Source organism: Sinohyriopsis cumingii, chromosome 17 (genome assembly GCF_028554795.1).
Source record: "Sinohyriopsis cumingii isolate HCF-2022 chromosome 17, ASM2855479v2, whole genome shotgun sequence".
NCBI classification, from domain to species: Eukaryota; Metazoa; Mollusca; class Bivalvia; order Unionida; family Unionidae; genus Sinohyriopsis; species Sinohyriopsis cumingii.
Genome location: NC_142977.1, coordinates 46,399,267 through 46,417,104, shown reverse-complemented (window position 1 = coordinate 46,417,104; position 17,838 = coordinate 46,399,267). Strand labels below are relative to the sequence as shown.

The window sequence follows — 17,838 nt, the reverse complement described above, 5'->3', positions numbered from 1 at the left end:
ATGTTTAGACCACTAGCTTATGATGTGTACACTTCACACATAAAATGTTCAGACCTCTAGCTTATGGTGCTTACACTTCACACATAAACTCTTCACTAGCATAATAATGCTTACACTTCACACATAATCCTCCAGACCACTAATTTAAAGTGCTTGCACTTCACACATTAACCCTTCAAATCACCCAAGTAATTATGCTTTCACTTCACACATAAATTCTCCAAAGTACTAGCATAAAATATAGTGCTTACACTTCACACATAAACAAATTTGGTACTGTAAGCATGAGCAAGGCATTTCACAGTGTGTCTGACTTGTACTTATTAATGTCAGTGATTCGCATTGGATTTTTTAGTACATTGGTTCTGCCCTTTTTTGTATAAGCCCTCTTTTAGAGCTGGAGGCACTGGCTTGTATTCATGTTCATCTGTTGTGTAATGTTCTTTCACAGTACATCACACGCCATCACATCCCATCCCTTCCATCATAAATTTTGTTTCCACTCGGTGACTTTTGTAGGAACTGAATGGATTGAAATCATAAGTGTTGTGGTGTTTTACATTAAGAAGAGCTACCGTATATACTCCCTTACAAGTAGAGTTAAGATGCAAACTGCACAGACCTAGATCTGCCATTGCATAATGCACAAACAGATCTGGTGTCTGCACAGTATGTTAGGAATAATTGGTAGAACAAACAGCATAGACCCTGATCTGCAGGTGCCTTATGTGACAGCATATCATGGTCTATATTGTTTGCAGTTGAAGTTGATTTATAAGTGAGTGAGTATAATGAAAGGTTAAGTTCAGTCTTCACAGCTTATAGAGTTGTGAACCCTGTTTGACTCCGGTGGCCTAGTGGTTAGAGCATCCACATCAGATGCAGGAGGTCATGGATTCAATCCCTGGCTGAGTCATACCAAGGCTTATAAAAATGGTACTAATACCTGCCTCGATTGGCACTCAGCATTAAGAGGTTAGTGTTAGGACTGGTCAGCCTGGTGTCAGGATAATGTGACTGGGTGGGACATCATGCTACATGTCTGCATCATGCTGGTAAGGGCATTGACATTTCTGCATCATGCTGGTAAAGGCATTATTGACATTTTGACAGTTCTGCATAATGCTGGTAAGGGTATGTTATGTATATTTAATTTGCATTTTGTGTTGGCATTTTTTCATAATTATATGCTATGCACATTTAATTTTTATTGTGTAATTGACCATTGTTCATAATTGAGGGTAGGAGTTGGGCCTATTTGACTAATGTTTTTTATATGTGTAAACAACATATTACATAGCAAATACCTGTCTGTAAGTTTTTATTATATTTTAAGATCATTAGTACTTGGAAATAAACATGTTTATAGATGCTGAATTCAAGGTATATGCTTTTTATAGAAAGTAAGAATGTTCTAGAAGCAGTTTGATTATGAATTTGATGGGAAATTGGTTTTGATCCAGGTTCTGTTATTGTGTCTTAGCTTTTATATGAATGTTGTTTATTTCAGAATGGCTCATTCCTATATCTCATTCCTATATTAACATTTGTCGTTAATGAATCAGTTTTAGTTGTGTTCTGTTTCAATTTGTAAGGATTTATTTAAATTATCCACTAGAATTACAAAGTACTCATTAATACTTTTTGGACTAGATCACTATTTTGAGATTATTGTTAATTCATTCAAGGATATTTTGGATTATATCATTGTGATATATCAAGACTGCTGATACATCACTATATTCCAAGCTACTGGCACATCAGCACTTTCAAGATCAGAATTTGGAACACCACTGGAATTCATTTGGAATACTCTATACTTTTGGACTTTTGATAGAACTTTTATGACTGTTTGGGATTTAATTCACAATGCTCTAAGTTCTTTTTAAATTTTCACTTTGTATTCTATGGAAATAAATTATTTGTTGAATTTTTCAAAACTTGTTGGTTTTCACTTTTTTGGTTACTTAGTTTGAGACCGTAGAGTCATAACTAGCATCCTTGACATTTTGTCAGTTCTAATTTTCTTTTTTTCTTCAGGTGTTGAAGAATGTTGGGTACTGTGATGCTAATAATACTGTCCAGCTAAAGGGGCGAGTTGCATGTGAAATTAGTAACCATGAATTGATGATCACAGAACTTGTGTTTGAAAATGCTTTGACGGAACTTCATCCCACAGAGATAGCAGCCCTCCTGTCGTGTGTTGTATTTGAACAGAAAAAATGCAGTGAACCTAAACTGATAGATACACTGGAAAAGGTTGGAATTTAAACTTTTGTTTTACAACTTAATTGAACCCTCATCTATCAGTGCCATTACCAATCAGTTATCACATTGCAGAGATTCCACTGAACCTGCACACCAATTAAATAGCTGTCTAGATGTGAATCATTACAGTTTTGAGGCTGATCAAGAGTTTGACCATCTGAGTTGGACATCTGTATGGAATTTACTATACAATTTCAAGTCTTTATGATTATGACAATTTTCATCAAGTTTTCAAAAAATTGGCAAAGTTTACGTTTTAGTCATGATCCAATCACTGGAAATATTTTCAGAAAGGAAAACATGAATTTTACACAGATGTATCAGTATTGATAAGTAGGTGTTGGTTTCTCCCTTGTACTGAGGGGTCAGGGGTAAGTTTATCAGCAAGGTTTAACAACTTCAACTGCATATTCAACAGGTTTCAGATTTTGGCATGAGATTGTCTTCCAGGTGTAGATTTGGGGAGCTGTGATGGCTCAGTGGTTAGCATGTTAAGTCAAAAATTGGTGGGTTAATGGTTCAAATCCTGGATATACCACCTCAAGATCTGTCTCTGAACAAGGTGCATTACGCCTTAAGCAAAACACGCCGCATCCTTTGCATCGTCACTATAAAGTCATTCATGTACTCTTTGCCATTAAACACCAGTCAATGGGTAATGATATCATTGGACAAGAATAATCCAACCTTTGTAGGGAGACCTGTTGGCCTGACATATGCCTAAAACTACAGATTAAACCTGAGACTGCAGAAGTACAAAGCAAGTGTAGTGCCACTGCATTGCCCAGGAAAATTATAAATGGATCTGAATTATATGTGTAAGAATTTGTCTGAACACAGTGTAAGATTGTGTATGGTTAATTGCTATGCAACAGCACAAAATGCCCTGCCTGGAAACATGCCCACTATCTAACTTTATCAGCCAGTTCCTTGTGACAAAGATTACTGAGGGCATCTACTAGTTGAGAACCTTAAGATTTATCAATGTGATGTTAATACAACATGAAATGCCTTGTAGAAGTCTAGAAGTACAAGTAAGGCCCTCATATCTGGTCTTTCTTAAGGGCAATGAGTGGCCACATTTGGAACCTTTGCAGGCAAGAAAATAGTCTTCTAATAAATCTATCATTAATTTCTTGTTTAAAATCATATTATTTTGTAATTTATACATACACTGATCATCCAGGAAAGTAAACTGCAGGGAATATGAATGTAGATTTAAAGAACACGAAGACTATGCATTGTTGACGGAATGAGAAGATAGATTTAAAGAACGCGAAGACTGTAAAGATGATGGAATGGGAAAGTAGATTTAAAGAACACGAAGACTACCATTATTTGCTGAATATAACGTGGGTTATTCAAGTTTTTCCCTTCCATGCACCCCCCTAGGTGTATATTTGTCTCTGTGTTTTATACTGTGATGTTTACTCGTAATACCACATCATAGTATTATTTTAAAGACTCATTTCCTGTTTCAAACAATGCACCAAGTTCAGAATAGTAAACAAGTCTAATGTTGATTATATAGTCATGTTTTACATTTCAACTAAATTTTTTGATAGACATTGGAATAATTAATTGGTACACTATAAGACTGTTAACTTGTTGCACATGGCCAAATGGTCATATGTGACGTTAATCTAATATCAGTCATGTCTGTGTTTTGAATGAAAGTTGAATTGTACCTTAAAGGTTATACATCAATGAATTTTGCTGCAGTGGTGGATCATATATTAGTACTTAAATAAGTGAATCATCAGATTTTATGAAAATCAAAGTTAATTGCTTCAGAATCATTTTCCAACAGAATTTCGTTTAAAAGGATGTCATTTTTTAACATAATTTACTCTGTTGGCAGATTTTTGATAAAATAAACTGCATGTAATAGGGTAGAAATAATGTTTGAGATCAGTGTCAAGAATTTAAGATTAAAGGTGCAAAGTATTTACTGTGTGCTTTGACACACCACCAGTTACAGTAAAGGTAGTTTTATTATGGCATGTCGAGAGATATCTTAATAATGTCTTTACAATTGGTAAAAATGGTGACACATTTTCCAAGAAAAGTCTTTGGGTTGTCATGCTCACAATCATTTAAAACAAAACTATGAACAAAATTACAGTAATATCAGTGTTCAGAAGTTGACATCAAATTTCAAATCATTCATTAAGAAGGCTTTATGTATTTAAAATGGATAGACCAGTTTCTGTCAATTTTGAATCATGATGTGATTATTTTTCTGTAGTACAGTGTAGTTGGCATTCATTTTCTTGTTGGTATCAAGAAATAAGGTATGTTTTTAGCCACCCACTTAATACCTTAATTAACTTATTCCCAGAACATACTTGACAGAATAATACACATTAATCGGCACATTCCCAGAATTTGCTTGACTCAATGTGATTATGATCACGTTTGACTGAAAACATCTTGGCGTCAAGGTGTTTCTGGATTTCTCAAATGATGCTTGTATACCTTCAAAGCCCAAAAGTACACCCCTGTCAGAACCTTTTGTTTTTCTTAGTGTCTGTCAAACATAATATGACCATACTTGTACAGAAAGCATCTTAGAATACCCAGATCACATGGTCTACTACTCCTTCAGTTAACTATTGGGCCAATGTTACCCAGATCACATAGCTTACTATTCCTTCATCCAATTATTGAACTGATGGTAACCAGATCACATGGGTTTCTACTCCTTCAGTCACCTATTTAACCAATGTTACCCAGATCACATGGTCTACTACTTCTTCAATCAACTGTTAGGTCAATGTTACCCAAATCACATGGTCTTGTACTCCTTCATTCAACTATTTGACCAATGATACCCTGACAACATGGTCTACTACTCCTTCAGTCAACTATTGGGACAATGTTACACAGATCACATAAGACTATATGCATTGAACAAATAAAATAAGACTGTATGCATTGAACAAATAAAATAAGACTGTATGTAATGAACAAATAAAATAAAACTATATGCATTGAATGAATAAAATAAGACTGTATGCATTGAATGAATAAAATAAGACTATATGCATTGAACAAATAAAATAAAACTATATGTATTGAACAAATAAAATAAGACTGTATGTATTGAATGAATAAAATAAGACTGTATGCATTGAACAAATAAAATAAGAATAGGCATTGAACAAATAAAATAAGACTGTATGCATTGAATGAATAAAATAAAACTATATGCATTGAACAAATAAAATAAGACTGTATGTATTGAACAAATAAAATAAGACTGTATGTATTGAATGAATAAAATAAGACTGTATGCATTGAACAAATAAAATAAGACTATGCATTGAACAAATAAAATAAGACTGTATGCATTGAATGAATAAAATAAGACTGTATGCATTGAACAAATAAAATAAGGCTGTATGCATTGAACAAATAAAATAAGACTGCATTGAATGAATAAAATAAGACTGCATGCATTGAATGAATAAAATAAGACTGCATTGAATGAATAAAATAAAACTATATGCATTGAATGAATAAAATAAAACTATATGCATTGAATGAATAAAATAAGACTGCATGCATTGAATGAATAAAGTAAGACTGTATGCATTGAATGAATAAAATAAAACTATATGCATTGAATGAATAAAATAAAACTATATGCATTGAATGAATAAAATAAAACTATATGCATTGAATGAATAAAATAAAACTATATGCATTGAATGAATAAAATAAGACTGCATGCATTGAATGAATAAAGTAAGACTGCATGCATTGAATGAATAAAATAAAACTATATGCATTGAATGAATAAAATAAAACTATATGCATTGAATGAATAAAATAAAACTATATGCATTGAATGAATAAAATAAGACTATGCATTGAATGAATAAAATAAGACTGTATGCATTGAATGAATAAAATAAAACTATATGCATTGAACAAATAAATAAGACTATGCATTGAACGAATAAAATAAAACTATATGCATTGAATGAATAAAATAAAACTATATGCATTGAATGAATAAAATAAAACTATATGCATTGAATGAATAAAATAAGACTGTATGCATTGAATGAATAAAATAAGACTATGCTTTGAATGAATAAAATAAAACTATATGCATTGAATGAATAAAATAAAACTATATGCATTGAATGAATAAAATAAAACTATATGCATTGAATGAATAAAATAAAACTATATGCATTGAATGAATAAAATAAGACTGCATTGAATGAATAAAATAAGACTATGCATTGAATGAATAAAATAAGACTATGCTTTGAATGAATAAAATAAAACTATATGCATTGAATGAATAAAATAAAACTATATGCATTGAATGAATAAAATAAAACTATATGCATTGAATGAATAAAATAAAACTATATGCATTGAATGAATAAAATAAAACTATATGCATTGAATGAATAAAATAAAACTATATGCATTGAACGAATAAAATAAAACTATATGCATTGAATGAATAAAATAAAACTATGCATTGAATGAATAAAATAAAACTATATGCATTGAATGAATAAAATAAAACTATATGCATTGAATGAATAAAATAAAACTATATGCATTGAATGAATAAAATAAAACTATATGCATTGAATGAATAAAATAAAACTATGCATTGAATGAATAAAATAAAACCATGCATTGAATGAATAAAATAAAACTATGCATTGAACGAATAAAATAAGTCTATGCATTGAATGAATAAAATAAGACTATATGCATTGAATGAATAAAATAAAACTATATGCATTGAACGAATAAAATAAAACTATATGCATTGAATGAATAAAATAAAACTATATGCATTGAATGAATAAAATAAAACTATGCATTGAATGAATAAAATAAAACTATATGCATTGAATGAATAAAATAAGACTATGCATTGAACAAATAAAATAAGACTGTATGCATTGAACGAATAAAATAAAACTGTATGCATTGAACAAATAAATAAGACTATGCATTGAACGAATAAAATAAATCTGTATGCATTGAACAAATAAAATAAGACTGTATGCATTGAATGAATAAAATAAGACTATGCATTGAATGAATAAAATAAGACTATGCATTGAACAAATAAAATAAGACTGTATGCATTGAACAAATAAAATAAGACTGTATGCATTGAACAAAAAAAAAACTGTATGCATTGAATGAATAAAATAAAATTATATGCATTGAATGAATAAAATAAAACTATATGCATTGAATGAATAAAATAAAACTATATGCATTGAATGAATAAAATAAGACTGTATGCATTGAATGAATAAAATAAAACTATGCATTGAACGAATAAAATAAGACTGCATTGAACAAATAAAATAAGACTGTATGCATTGAACAAATAAAATAAGACTGTATGCATTGAATGAATAAAATAAAACTATATGCATTGAATGAATAAAATAAAACTATATGCATTGAATGAATAAAATAAAACTATATGTATTGAATGAATAAAATAAAACTATATGCTTTAAATGAATTAAATAAAACTTTATGCATTGAATGAATAAAATAAAACTTTATGCATTGAATGAATATATTAAGACTGTATGCAGTGAATGAATTCAATGTTTTTCAGTCCTAGTTAATTGAATGCATTTTCTTCATAGGGTATGGAAAGGATAAAAGAGATTGCACGTAACATCAGCCGTCTACAGCGATCAGCTGGAATGCAGTTGGCAGGCGAGTATGAAGAGGAATTTCATTTTGGCCTGATGGAGGTTGTATTTGAGTGGGCAAGGGGAATGGTAAGTCCGATTCACAGTCTGGCCACATCTGCAGATTTTTCTTTAAAGTGCAGAATGTTAATAAATTTTGCCCATTTGCTAGGGAAATATTTGAGTATTTCCACTTATGGATCTCAGAAAACAATGGGACCATCTGCACTACTTAATGTAGAACGTCTGTTATTTGAGCCACTACCACTTCAAAAAGAAACCACTGAAATGGTTTGCATATGTGCTGCTTGTTCACCTACATAATCTAGTTTTAGTCTGTTCTCACCTTTCTGCTTCAATTCTATTTCTTTTAGGAACCATCTTTTGTTTTTCTGGGGTTTTCAGCATACATTCCTCATGAACTTTCTTATAGGTTCTGCTCTAAAGTTTCATACTTTGCATAGGGTTTGATGTTTACAGAAAAAGAATTTCACATGTTTTCCTAACAGTTATCCTGGTTATTGAAAAAAAAAGATCTTGTATATCTTAGGTATTGTTAAAATAGTTTTTAATTCCCAGGTGTGTCCAAAAATGTAAGTGCATAAACAAAATTCTTTTAAAACAAAGGACAAAAGAATTTCAGTGCACATTATTTTGGCAAATTATTTTGGTGTCTGGAAAAAGGCATTATCTGAAAAGAAACAGAAAAACATTGCATTGCATTAATTCTGAAGGGGCTGAGAAGTTCGTTAGAAATATTTTTCTGAGTATTTAATTTTTACAGATAGAATTTTTGCTGCAGCACAAGATATTTGAAATAAACACAAATAATGAAATTTAGAGAAAATTTCATTTCCTGCTGTATAGTGTATATATTCAAAATCATATGGTAAAAAAGAACTGATAATATTTTAAAACTTGTTTCAGATCTCAATATATTATTCTGATATTTTCCTGAAGTTATTGCCCCATTATTGACTTGGAATTTTTTCCAGTATATTGGTGGAGCAACTGTTTTATATAGATACATTTCCAACTTCGAAAGTCGTAATCCATACATAGGATAGCTTACAGGCAACAGACAATTCATCATGTTCCATATTAATTTTGAAATTTTTTGAAATACCATAATCAGTGTCATGATGTCATATCATCAGAATAATTTTCCACACTGCACTGTAACACATAACATTATAGCAACATCATTGAATAATGCAAACTAACTGACATTATGTGATAAATACAATATTTTTGCTAATTTCACATGCAATTTAACAACCTTATGGCATATAATATTATTCAACTCATTTCATATATTTCTTGTCAATTGAATACCCATGTAAGATTCTGTACTGTTATCATTCGTTTTTAAGCCTTTCTCCGAAATCACAAAACTGACTGATGTACAGGAAGGGATAATTGTGAGATCGATACATAGGCTACATGAGACACTGCGAGACGTTCGTAATGCTGCCAGAATTATTGGTGACCCAGTTCTTTACAGAAAGATAGATGAAGGTTCTACCATGATAAAGAGAGATATTGTGTTTGCAGCTTCTTTATATACACAGTGAGGTTCCTTCATGTGAGAACAAAAGATTCACAACACATCTTGTGATGTTCCCAATGCAACCAGAATTATCAGGGGCACAGTTCTATACAGAAATATGAAAGAAGCATCAACCATCAGGGAGAGATATCGTGTTCAATGTCTTGCTGTGTAGGCTGATCTATACTAGTGGTTACCTCCGTGTAAAGATTGGATGCATAATTGGCTTTATAAGTGCCCATATTGCCATCGTTTCATAGTGGTCACACTAAAATCAATTACATTATGGTTTTGGTATATAACAGTCAGCTGGACATAAATCTGTTATGTTTAAATATTCTAGGTTCAGAGTTTACTTTATTGGTTTAGGTATATATTCTTAAATTATAATTCTTCATATTGCTTAATTTTTTCATGTTGATCTTTGCTTTTCATTTTTGTGTGAATTATCTTAGTACAGCAGTTGAACTTCTGTATGAAGGGGACCTGTATATAAAGGCCATTTTGACTGATCTCCATGGTGACAAGTAGACACAAGTTTGAGTGCATATGCTAATGAGAAAACATGGTCACTTTTTGTTATTTTTCTTTTTAGATGCACCTGCCATATTGTGTAGAATATTATGATGTTGTCTGCCTATCTGTCTGTTTGATTGTTATCAATTTCATTTCTTCGTATTATCTCTAATTCTTCACCATCTAGGTAAACAAACTTTGTATATGGCTTACACCAGAGGTAAGAAAGAAGCCTGATGATTTTGGGGTCAAATGACAAGGTTACTGTAACTGAGAGAAGAAACTTGATTTAACATTAGTTCTACTTCTCAGTTCTGGACCACACTTTGTGGGTGGCTTACACTCGGAGTAAGGAAAAAGTAAAATGATTTTGACATCAAAGGTCAAGGTCATTGGCTGAAAGACGACATAAAATTTACATCGAAAGAACATCAGTTCTATATCACAGGTCTGGACCACACTTTTTGGGTGGCTTACACTCGGAGTAAGGAAAAAGTAAAATGATTTTGACATCAAAGGTCAAGGTCATTGGCTGAAAGACGACATAAAATTTACATAGAAAGAACATCAGTTCTATATCACAGGTCTGGACCAAACTTTGTGGATGGCTTCCATTTGGGAAGAGAAAAAAGACAATCAGTTTTGGGGTCAGTGTTTAAAGTCAGAGTGACTGAAAGAAGAAAAATTGTTCTTGCATAATGATTATGGACCACATGCCTTGATCATATTTTATGGTGGTTTTGCACATAACATAAGGAGGAGATAAATTAATTTGGGATCAAAAGGTCAAAGGTTACATTCATTGTGGCTCAAAATGAAAAATGGGTTTTGCAGAATAACATTTTTAGAGTAACATACCAATGTCCTTTGCTAAGCTTAACGCAGTCCAACCAGATGAAAAATTGAAAATTTTTGACATCTTTGACTCTGATCTTCTCATAGGTCTAAGTTGTAAATATGCATGACAGCTTGTTGAAATAGAAATCGACATCAATATTAATGAAGTTGATATCTTGATGGGAAACTGAAATTTCTGGAGTTATAAACCTTGATTTTGTTTGGCATATTTATCCAAAGGGTCATGCATTAGAAGGGTTTTAAACCCACTGTCCCAACTTTAAACATACCATGTTCATGATTTTGACCCATTATAGTATCATTTTTACATTGGGTACCTGTGACAGGATTTAATGGCAGAGAAAAGATTTACTGTCCCCTCTTCCTCATGCTACCCATGATTCTTCAACTACCACATATGTTGGAGACCTCCTGTCTTAGTTGTAGGTCCTCTTTCAAGAAGATAGAGAATTTGAATTGCTTCAAAAAGTAGATGAAAGAATGTTCTAAACTTCAACGTTTAATGTTTAGAAATGGTACCTGTAAAAATATACTTTGCTTTCATTTATGTAACGTTTCAATCACTTGTGAAGCAACCTACATATGTATATATATGTGTGTGTTGGTGGAGGGGGTGTGTATGTCAGATCCTAATGACAAGTCACATGCTCATGTAACATGGTGTATGAAAGGGTAATAATGAGCAGTTGCCAAACTTTTTCCCCAACTGTTTGATATTTTCACTGTACCATAAAAGTCTTGTTCCAGATGTTGCTATCATTTAGTCACTACCCATTATCTACCTGTATTCTCTTGTTTTTATTATTTCTCTTTTGTTTTATAATTTTTCTTTTTTATAATTTCTCTCTTTTACAGTTTTTCATTTCTCGTAAAACTTAGTCTTTAAACAAAGTTAAAATGTAAGTTTTTCCTATTAATAGAAGCATTTTTGCAACTCAATTGTGTAAAAAATAATTGCATTCCTTGTACAGTCTTGAGAATATTATGCTACTAGTGGTTATTCTTGATTTGCCTGAAACGTTCAAATGTCAGATTTGCAGTTATAGTTAGAATGAATTGACATATGAACGTTTGGATCACCTTCGGTGAGTTTTCTTGTATCTAGATGGGGTAGTGGCCCCGAGTGGCCAAGTGGTCTAAAGCGCTTTCCGTTACAGATCACTGCCATCTCACCTCTGTCTGCGTGGGTTCGAGTCTTGGATTCAGACAATGTGGGTGTGTGAGAAGGCTTGCCAGTAGCTTCTTGTGGGTTGGTGGTTCTTTCCGGGGGTTTTCCCGGGTTCTTCCTCCACCATTAATACTGGCCACCATGTATAGCCTATCATGTGCTGAAAAATAGTGTTAAACCCTACAACAACAACAACAACAACCAGATGGGGTATCACTCAGAAGATGCTGAAGTAGATGAGAAATTGGAGCAATGTACATTATACATTGTATCAGGTTGATTTACCGATAATGCTGACATTACACAAAATGTATCAAGTTGATTTACCGGTAATGCTGACATTACACAAAATGTATCAGGTTGATTTACCGATAATGCTGACATTACACAAAATGTATCAGGTTGATTTACCGATAATGCTGACATTACACATTGTATCAGGTTGATTTACCGATAATGCTGACATTACCCAAAATGTATCAGGTTGATTTACCGATGATGCTGACATTACACAATTCATCATTTTGATTGACTATTAATGTTGACATTACACAATGCATCCATTTGAAACACAGGCAATGCTGACATTAAACAGCGTCTATGCATGATTTACTAATAATGCTGCCAACAAAGTACCCTTTAACAATGTTATATACCTTTGGAACAAGATGTTGAACAAGAGTACATCTGATGAATGACATTGTATTTTGAGGCAACATCATATCAGGTTCATAAAACCCTGACACAGCTTCCCACCATTGTTGATCCTAGGAGACAAATGTACCTGGATATGTGCTGGCTGTGCACGAATAAAATTGGGTCAATGCAGATAATGTTTCTTTTCAAAATTTATGAAACATGAAGTAACAAAATATTTTCATTTTATTTTGTCTTGTATTTAACAGTGTTGAAATATGAAAAATGAAAGTGATTTGTTTCAAACCTTATTCAGTGTGGGGCATCTTAGCATGACGTTGGTTCCTTTGCTGTAACGATTATTATGGCTGACTGGAAATTTGGTAATATTTCATTTCTGTCATGATGCTCTTTACACAGAAACTTAACACCCTGGAGTGATTGACAGTAACCACCCAAACCACTTTAATGCAAAATAGAAATAGATGTTAATTTTTCTTCATATAAAGCTAGGATAATCCTTTGCCCATATTATACAACAGCTGGTTAGATATGTATTGTCATGATGGTATGGTGACAGGAAACTTAGATGGAATTGTTTTTAGTACATTGTGTAGGCTGATGAATAAACAAAATCCATCAAGAATATAGGACTTTGCATGTAGTCATATAGTTATCATTTTTATCACATGGGAAATGGTAGATGACAATCTCTGAAAGCTGACACATCAAACATTGGCACTTCGAAAACTGAAATGCATGTCAGTTTTTTAAAAGGGCAGCTAACTTAAAATGAATACAGTGATCGCTAATAGAGTGATTAAGGTCAAGTAACAGGTAACAGCCTAAAAATCCAAACCGTGGATTTATTTAGAAATTATTTAATGAACTTTACTCCAGTTGCCTCAGCAGATTTAGCCTTTAATATGTTGATGTGCCATTAAATGCCAAACATGTAAACAAAATGGCTGAAAGGTTTTGCCTCTGCAGTGTTGGTTTGATTGAATTCATTGCCAATCACAAATGATGCAGTGTATCAATGTCAAACAGGATGGAAAATTCTTATATATTGATATTTATTTGTTCTGTCAGTGCTAGTCACAAAATGGAAAACTTGTACACAGTGATACTTTCTTTATTCTGTCAGTGCCAGTCATGACATGGAAACTTGTATATATTGATACTTGTTTATTCTGTCAGTGCCAATCACAAAATGGAAAACTTGTATATACAGTAGTCCCCCTCTTGAACATCCCCCCTGACCAGCGGCCACCCGCTCCTTATGGCCAGAATCTGTTGGCACCGACGAGTTTGTGCTCAAAAGTACCCCTCGCGAAAGGCCACCCGGCTAATGCGACCAGCGGCCAGCATATTAGTGCAATAATATAAAATTTACCCCTCACAAGTGGCCGCATTTTATTTGAATATGTATCCAGAACCAGTATTTTATTCATAACGTGTGTTAAGTAATCTGATTTCTGTTTCCCCGATGTCAGGTTTTCGTTACTGAAAGAAGTGTTGAGTAAAGTACATTTACCACTAAGGTTAATATTATATCATTTACGCCTCACAAGAAGCCAAATTTATTCCATAAAAACCGAGAAAGACTGAAATTTTAATCCATACAAAAGGGTACGTACATGTAAACTAATTAGTCTTACTGCTGTGTTATCATAAGATGTCCGGTTTAGTCACTCTGATAATTGTTAAAATTACAATTATTGAACAGTAGTAACAGCTGAGAAGTGGCAGTATCGATGTACAATACCCAAGTCAGCAGGAAAATGGTTTGGTAGCCTTTATGGCTTCCCTTAGTAAGATGTTGAGCTTGTTCACTTTGATAATCAGTGGCTATTACTACTGACAATAATTGTCAAAATTACGAATCCTAACGGCCGCGAGGTCAAATCTGCGTGATGTTAATGGTACATATCGAAGCCATTTTGGCTTCTCTCACTTAGTGTAAAATAATGTATAAAAACAATAGGGTACCAGACTGCGACTAACGAATCACATGACAAGATCACTTCCTTTAAAAACATGGCAATTTGTTTAGATGCATACAGAATTGTTTTATCAGTATTGTAGTTGGCAACATGAATAACTTACTGCAAAAAGATCAACATGTCATCGAGGAAAATAAAAATTCTCAGTTTAGAGGAGAACATGAAAGTCATTCAGCTGACGGGGGGTGGGGGCTGTCGTCAAGGATCCTTGCAGAAAACTAATGTCGGGAAGACAGAGATAAACAATATCGTGAAAGATAATGAAACAATTCTGCAGAAGTGGGAAGGTGAAATGGACAGAGAAAGGAAGATTGTTTGAGCCAGGAGATGTTTGTATCCTGATTTGAATGACAAGAAAAAGCAACAATTTTGTCAGTTGAATTGGGATATGACGACTTTACCGCAAGTAACAGATGGTTGCACAGATTTCAAGTCCGACACAATATCAAGTGTTCTGTCATTAGTGGAGAATCAGCTGATGTTAATAATGAAGTTGTCGAAGATTGGAACAAAAGGCTAAACGATATATGCAGGAGATATGACAGCAAGGATATTTTTAATGTGACGAGACTGGTTTGTTTTTTAGACTGTTACCAACAAAGTGACAGATGATGTGAACTGTAACATAATTATAGAGACAGTTTTAAAACTATATCAATGGTTATTCATAGCATTCTTTTGAAAATGATGACACAGTTTGTTTTACATTTATTTCACATCATGCACGTGATTTTTTAATTAAAATATGAAATATTTAAAATTAAATGTACTTGTGACTTTCTTCATAGGTATTTACTATTCGCAATTGTCATCCCCCTCTAGAAAGGCCACCCGCATTATAAGGCCACTTCCCTGCTGCATTAGAGATGGCCTTATAAGAGGGGGACTACTGTATTGATACTTGTTTATTCTGTCAGTGCCAATCACAAAATGGAAAACTTGTATATATTGATACTTGTTTGTTCTGTCAGTGCCAATCACAAAATGGATAACTTGTATATATTGTTTCTTGTTTGTTCTGTCAGTGCCAATCACAAAATGGAAAACGTGTACATAATAATACTTTCTTTATTCTGTCAGTGCCAATCACAAAATGGAAAATGTGATTATATTGATGCCTGTTTATTTTGTCAGTGCTATCAGAAAATGAACGACTTGTATATAGTGATGCTTGCTTACTCTGTGTGCAAGAATCATAAAATGGAAAACTTGTATAATTTGATGCTTGTTAATTCTGTCAGTGCCAATAACAACATGGAAAACGGATGTCATTTTATTATGCTGCATCTGACTTAATAGACACACTGTGCACTTTAAAGATTATTTCTTAGGTTAATTTTGTGCATTCAAAGCTCATGATAAGTGCATACCGAATGTGTCAAAAGTTGTGATTCTGTCAGATCTATGTGCATATTGATGTGTCAAAAGGTGTATGTGAATATTGTTATCTCCCTTTGGCTAAGTTGTGAGCTCTTCTGTTTGGAGATGGTGTAGTTTATCTTTCAACATAATCAATAAAAGGCATCATGCATTCATTTTTGAGATTGATTTGACCTTACGAGTTAAACTATAATGATCAAATTTGCATGGCAGCTTGTCTTAAGGAAAGAGCAGTATTCTCGATAGGTTTAAGAGCTGCTGTGTTTCCTTATGACATTCAGGGATAGTCTTGTGTGATAGTCATAGCTTTTATTTTACCAAAGGGGTGTGTGTGTGTGTGTCGTGTGTGCAATAATTGGCCATGTGCAGGTATTATTATGTTCACTATATTTTTGCCATTGTTTAATAAGTCAGAAAAATGTCAGCTTTCCAAGTTAACTACATTTTCAACACCAGCCTACAACCAAGCTAAAAGCTCATATGTTTACAAAACTATCAAGAACATGCAACCAAATTAACGGCTCATATGTTTTCAACATCAACCACAACATACCAACTAAGCTAACAGGTCATACATTTTCAACACCGTAAAATTTCAAATGTTGGATCCTATTTTGGACCAGAACGTGCACAAAAAGGTATTGAGATGTATCTCTGTTTATTTGTAAATTATGCTAGATTAATTAAATTTATAACCCTATGTTGGGCTGCATTATGCTGAAAACTTGGGTCAGTATATATGGCATGAGGATTTATTTAGATCAATGAATAGTAAACATGAAATGGTCCTTATACCTTTATTTTCACCATTTAAGTGATTTCAGCATTGGCTCGTTTATGTATATTCATTCAGGAACAGCAATCCAATGTGATTGGTATAAAATTGCAAATGCATTCCTTTGAAGGCTAGTCAGTTGAGTTGTTGAGTAACATTACAAGTCTATTGTATTCAATGTCTGGTCAGGTTGATTGGATCCGGAGTACAAACATGACCGCAAGGAACGGCATGTGGGCATGGTGTAGCAGCAGAAACTGTTGACAGATTAAGCTTTGTACATAAGCTGTGTATTCTTTTAATAAGTTTATCACTCACTTAGCAGAAATTAGAAGGGTAAATGTTCATGTCATAAATAGGATTTACTGTGTTTGAGATCTCATTGTTTCCAATCCTTCAAATTACATTTTTCACATCTTTGAAAATCTGTTGATTTTGTTTGAATAGTTTAAGGATGGTGCTTTAGTTATACTGTGGTGGTACATTACTATTTTATTCCACTTTGTAATACAGAATAATTGCTTGATTAAACATTCACACGTAATGTTTTATTGTCTCCCATCTTTTCATAGGAAGGTGGAGACATGTCTGTATTTCTGTCCTTTCATCACACTTTCCCTCCTGCTCATTAACAGTAAAATCATTTGTGAGTAAATAATGAAACTTGATATACTTAAACATCATCATTAGAATGTTTAACCAATTCGGCCCCGATCCCATCTGTAGGCTGATGAGGCTGTATCCTACTTCAAAGCCCTGCAGCATCGAGGCCATTTAAGATAGACCAACGTGGGTGGTATTAAAAAAAAGCAGACAGATATAGCTCTAAAATGGTATCAAATAATCTGGAAGTTCTAGTTGCACTACAAAATACAGAGAGAAAAAGCTCATTTTTTGGACCCAGTTTTTTTCACCCAAAATTCGCTCGAGATCGGAGTGTGATTTTGTGTCCAGATTTTAGACCTTTTGGCCTCAGATCTAAG

At 33.0% G+C, this 17,838-nt stretch overlaps 1 protein-coding gene across 4 annotated transcripts in view; it reads left to right on the top strand.

The window, feature by feature from the left end:
* The window catches only part of LOC149778538 (superkiller complex protein 2-like), a 120,577-nt gene extending 103,178 nt beyond the window's left edge, over positions 1 to 17,399 (top strand). For 3 of the 4 annotated variants that reach the window (XM_089939434.1, XM_089939436.1, XM_089939437.1), the window contains 3 exons: positions 2,041 to 2,259; positions 7,920 to 8,057; positions 9,341 to 17,399. In XM_089939434.1, the coding sequence (XP_089795560.1) occupies positions 2,041 to 2,259; positions 7,920 to 8,057; positions 9,341 to 9,541 (558 nt within the window). In that variant the 3' untranslated portion in view covers positions 9,542 to 17,399. The remainder of the gene's footprint in view (positions 1 to 2,040; positions 2,260 to 7,919; positions 8,058 to 9,340) is intronic. The other variant, XR_016415521.1, reaches the window with a different exon arrangement.
* Positions 17,400 to 17,838: the final 439 nt, after the last annotated feature.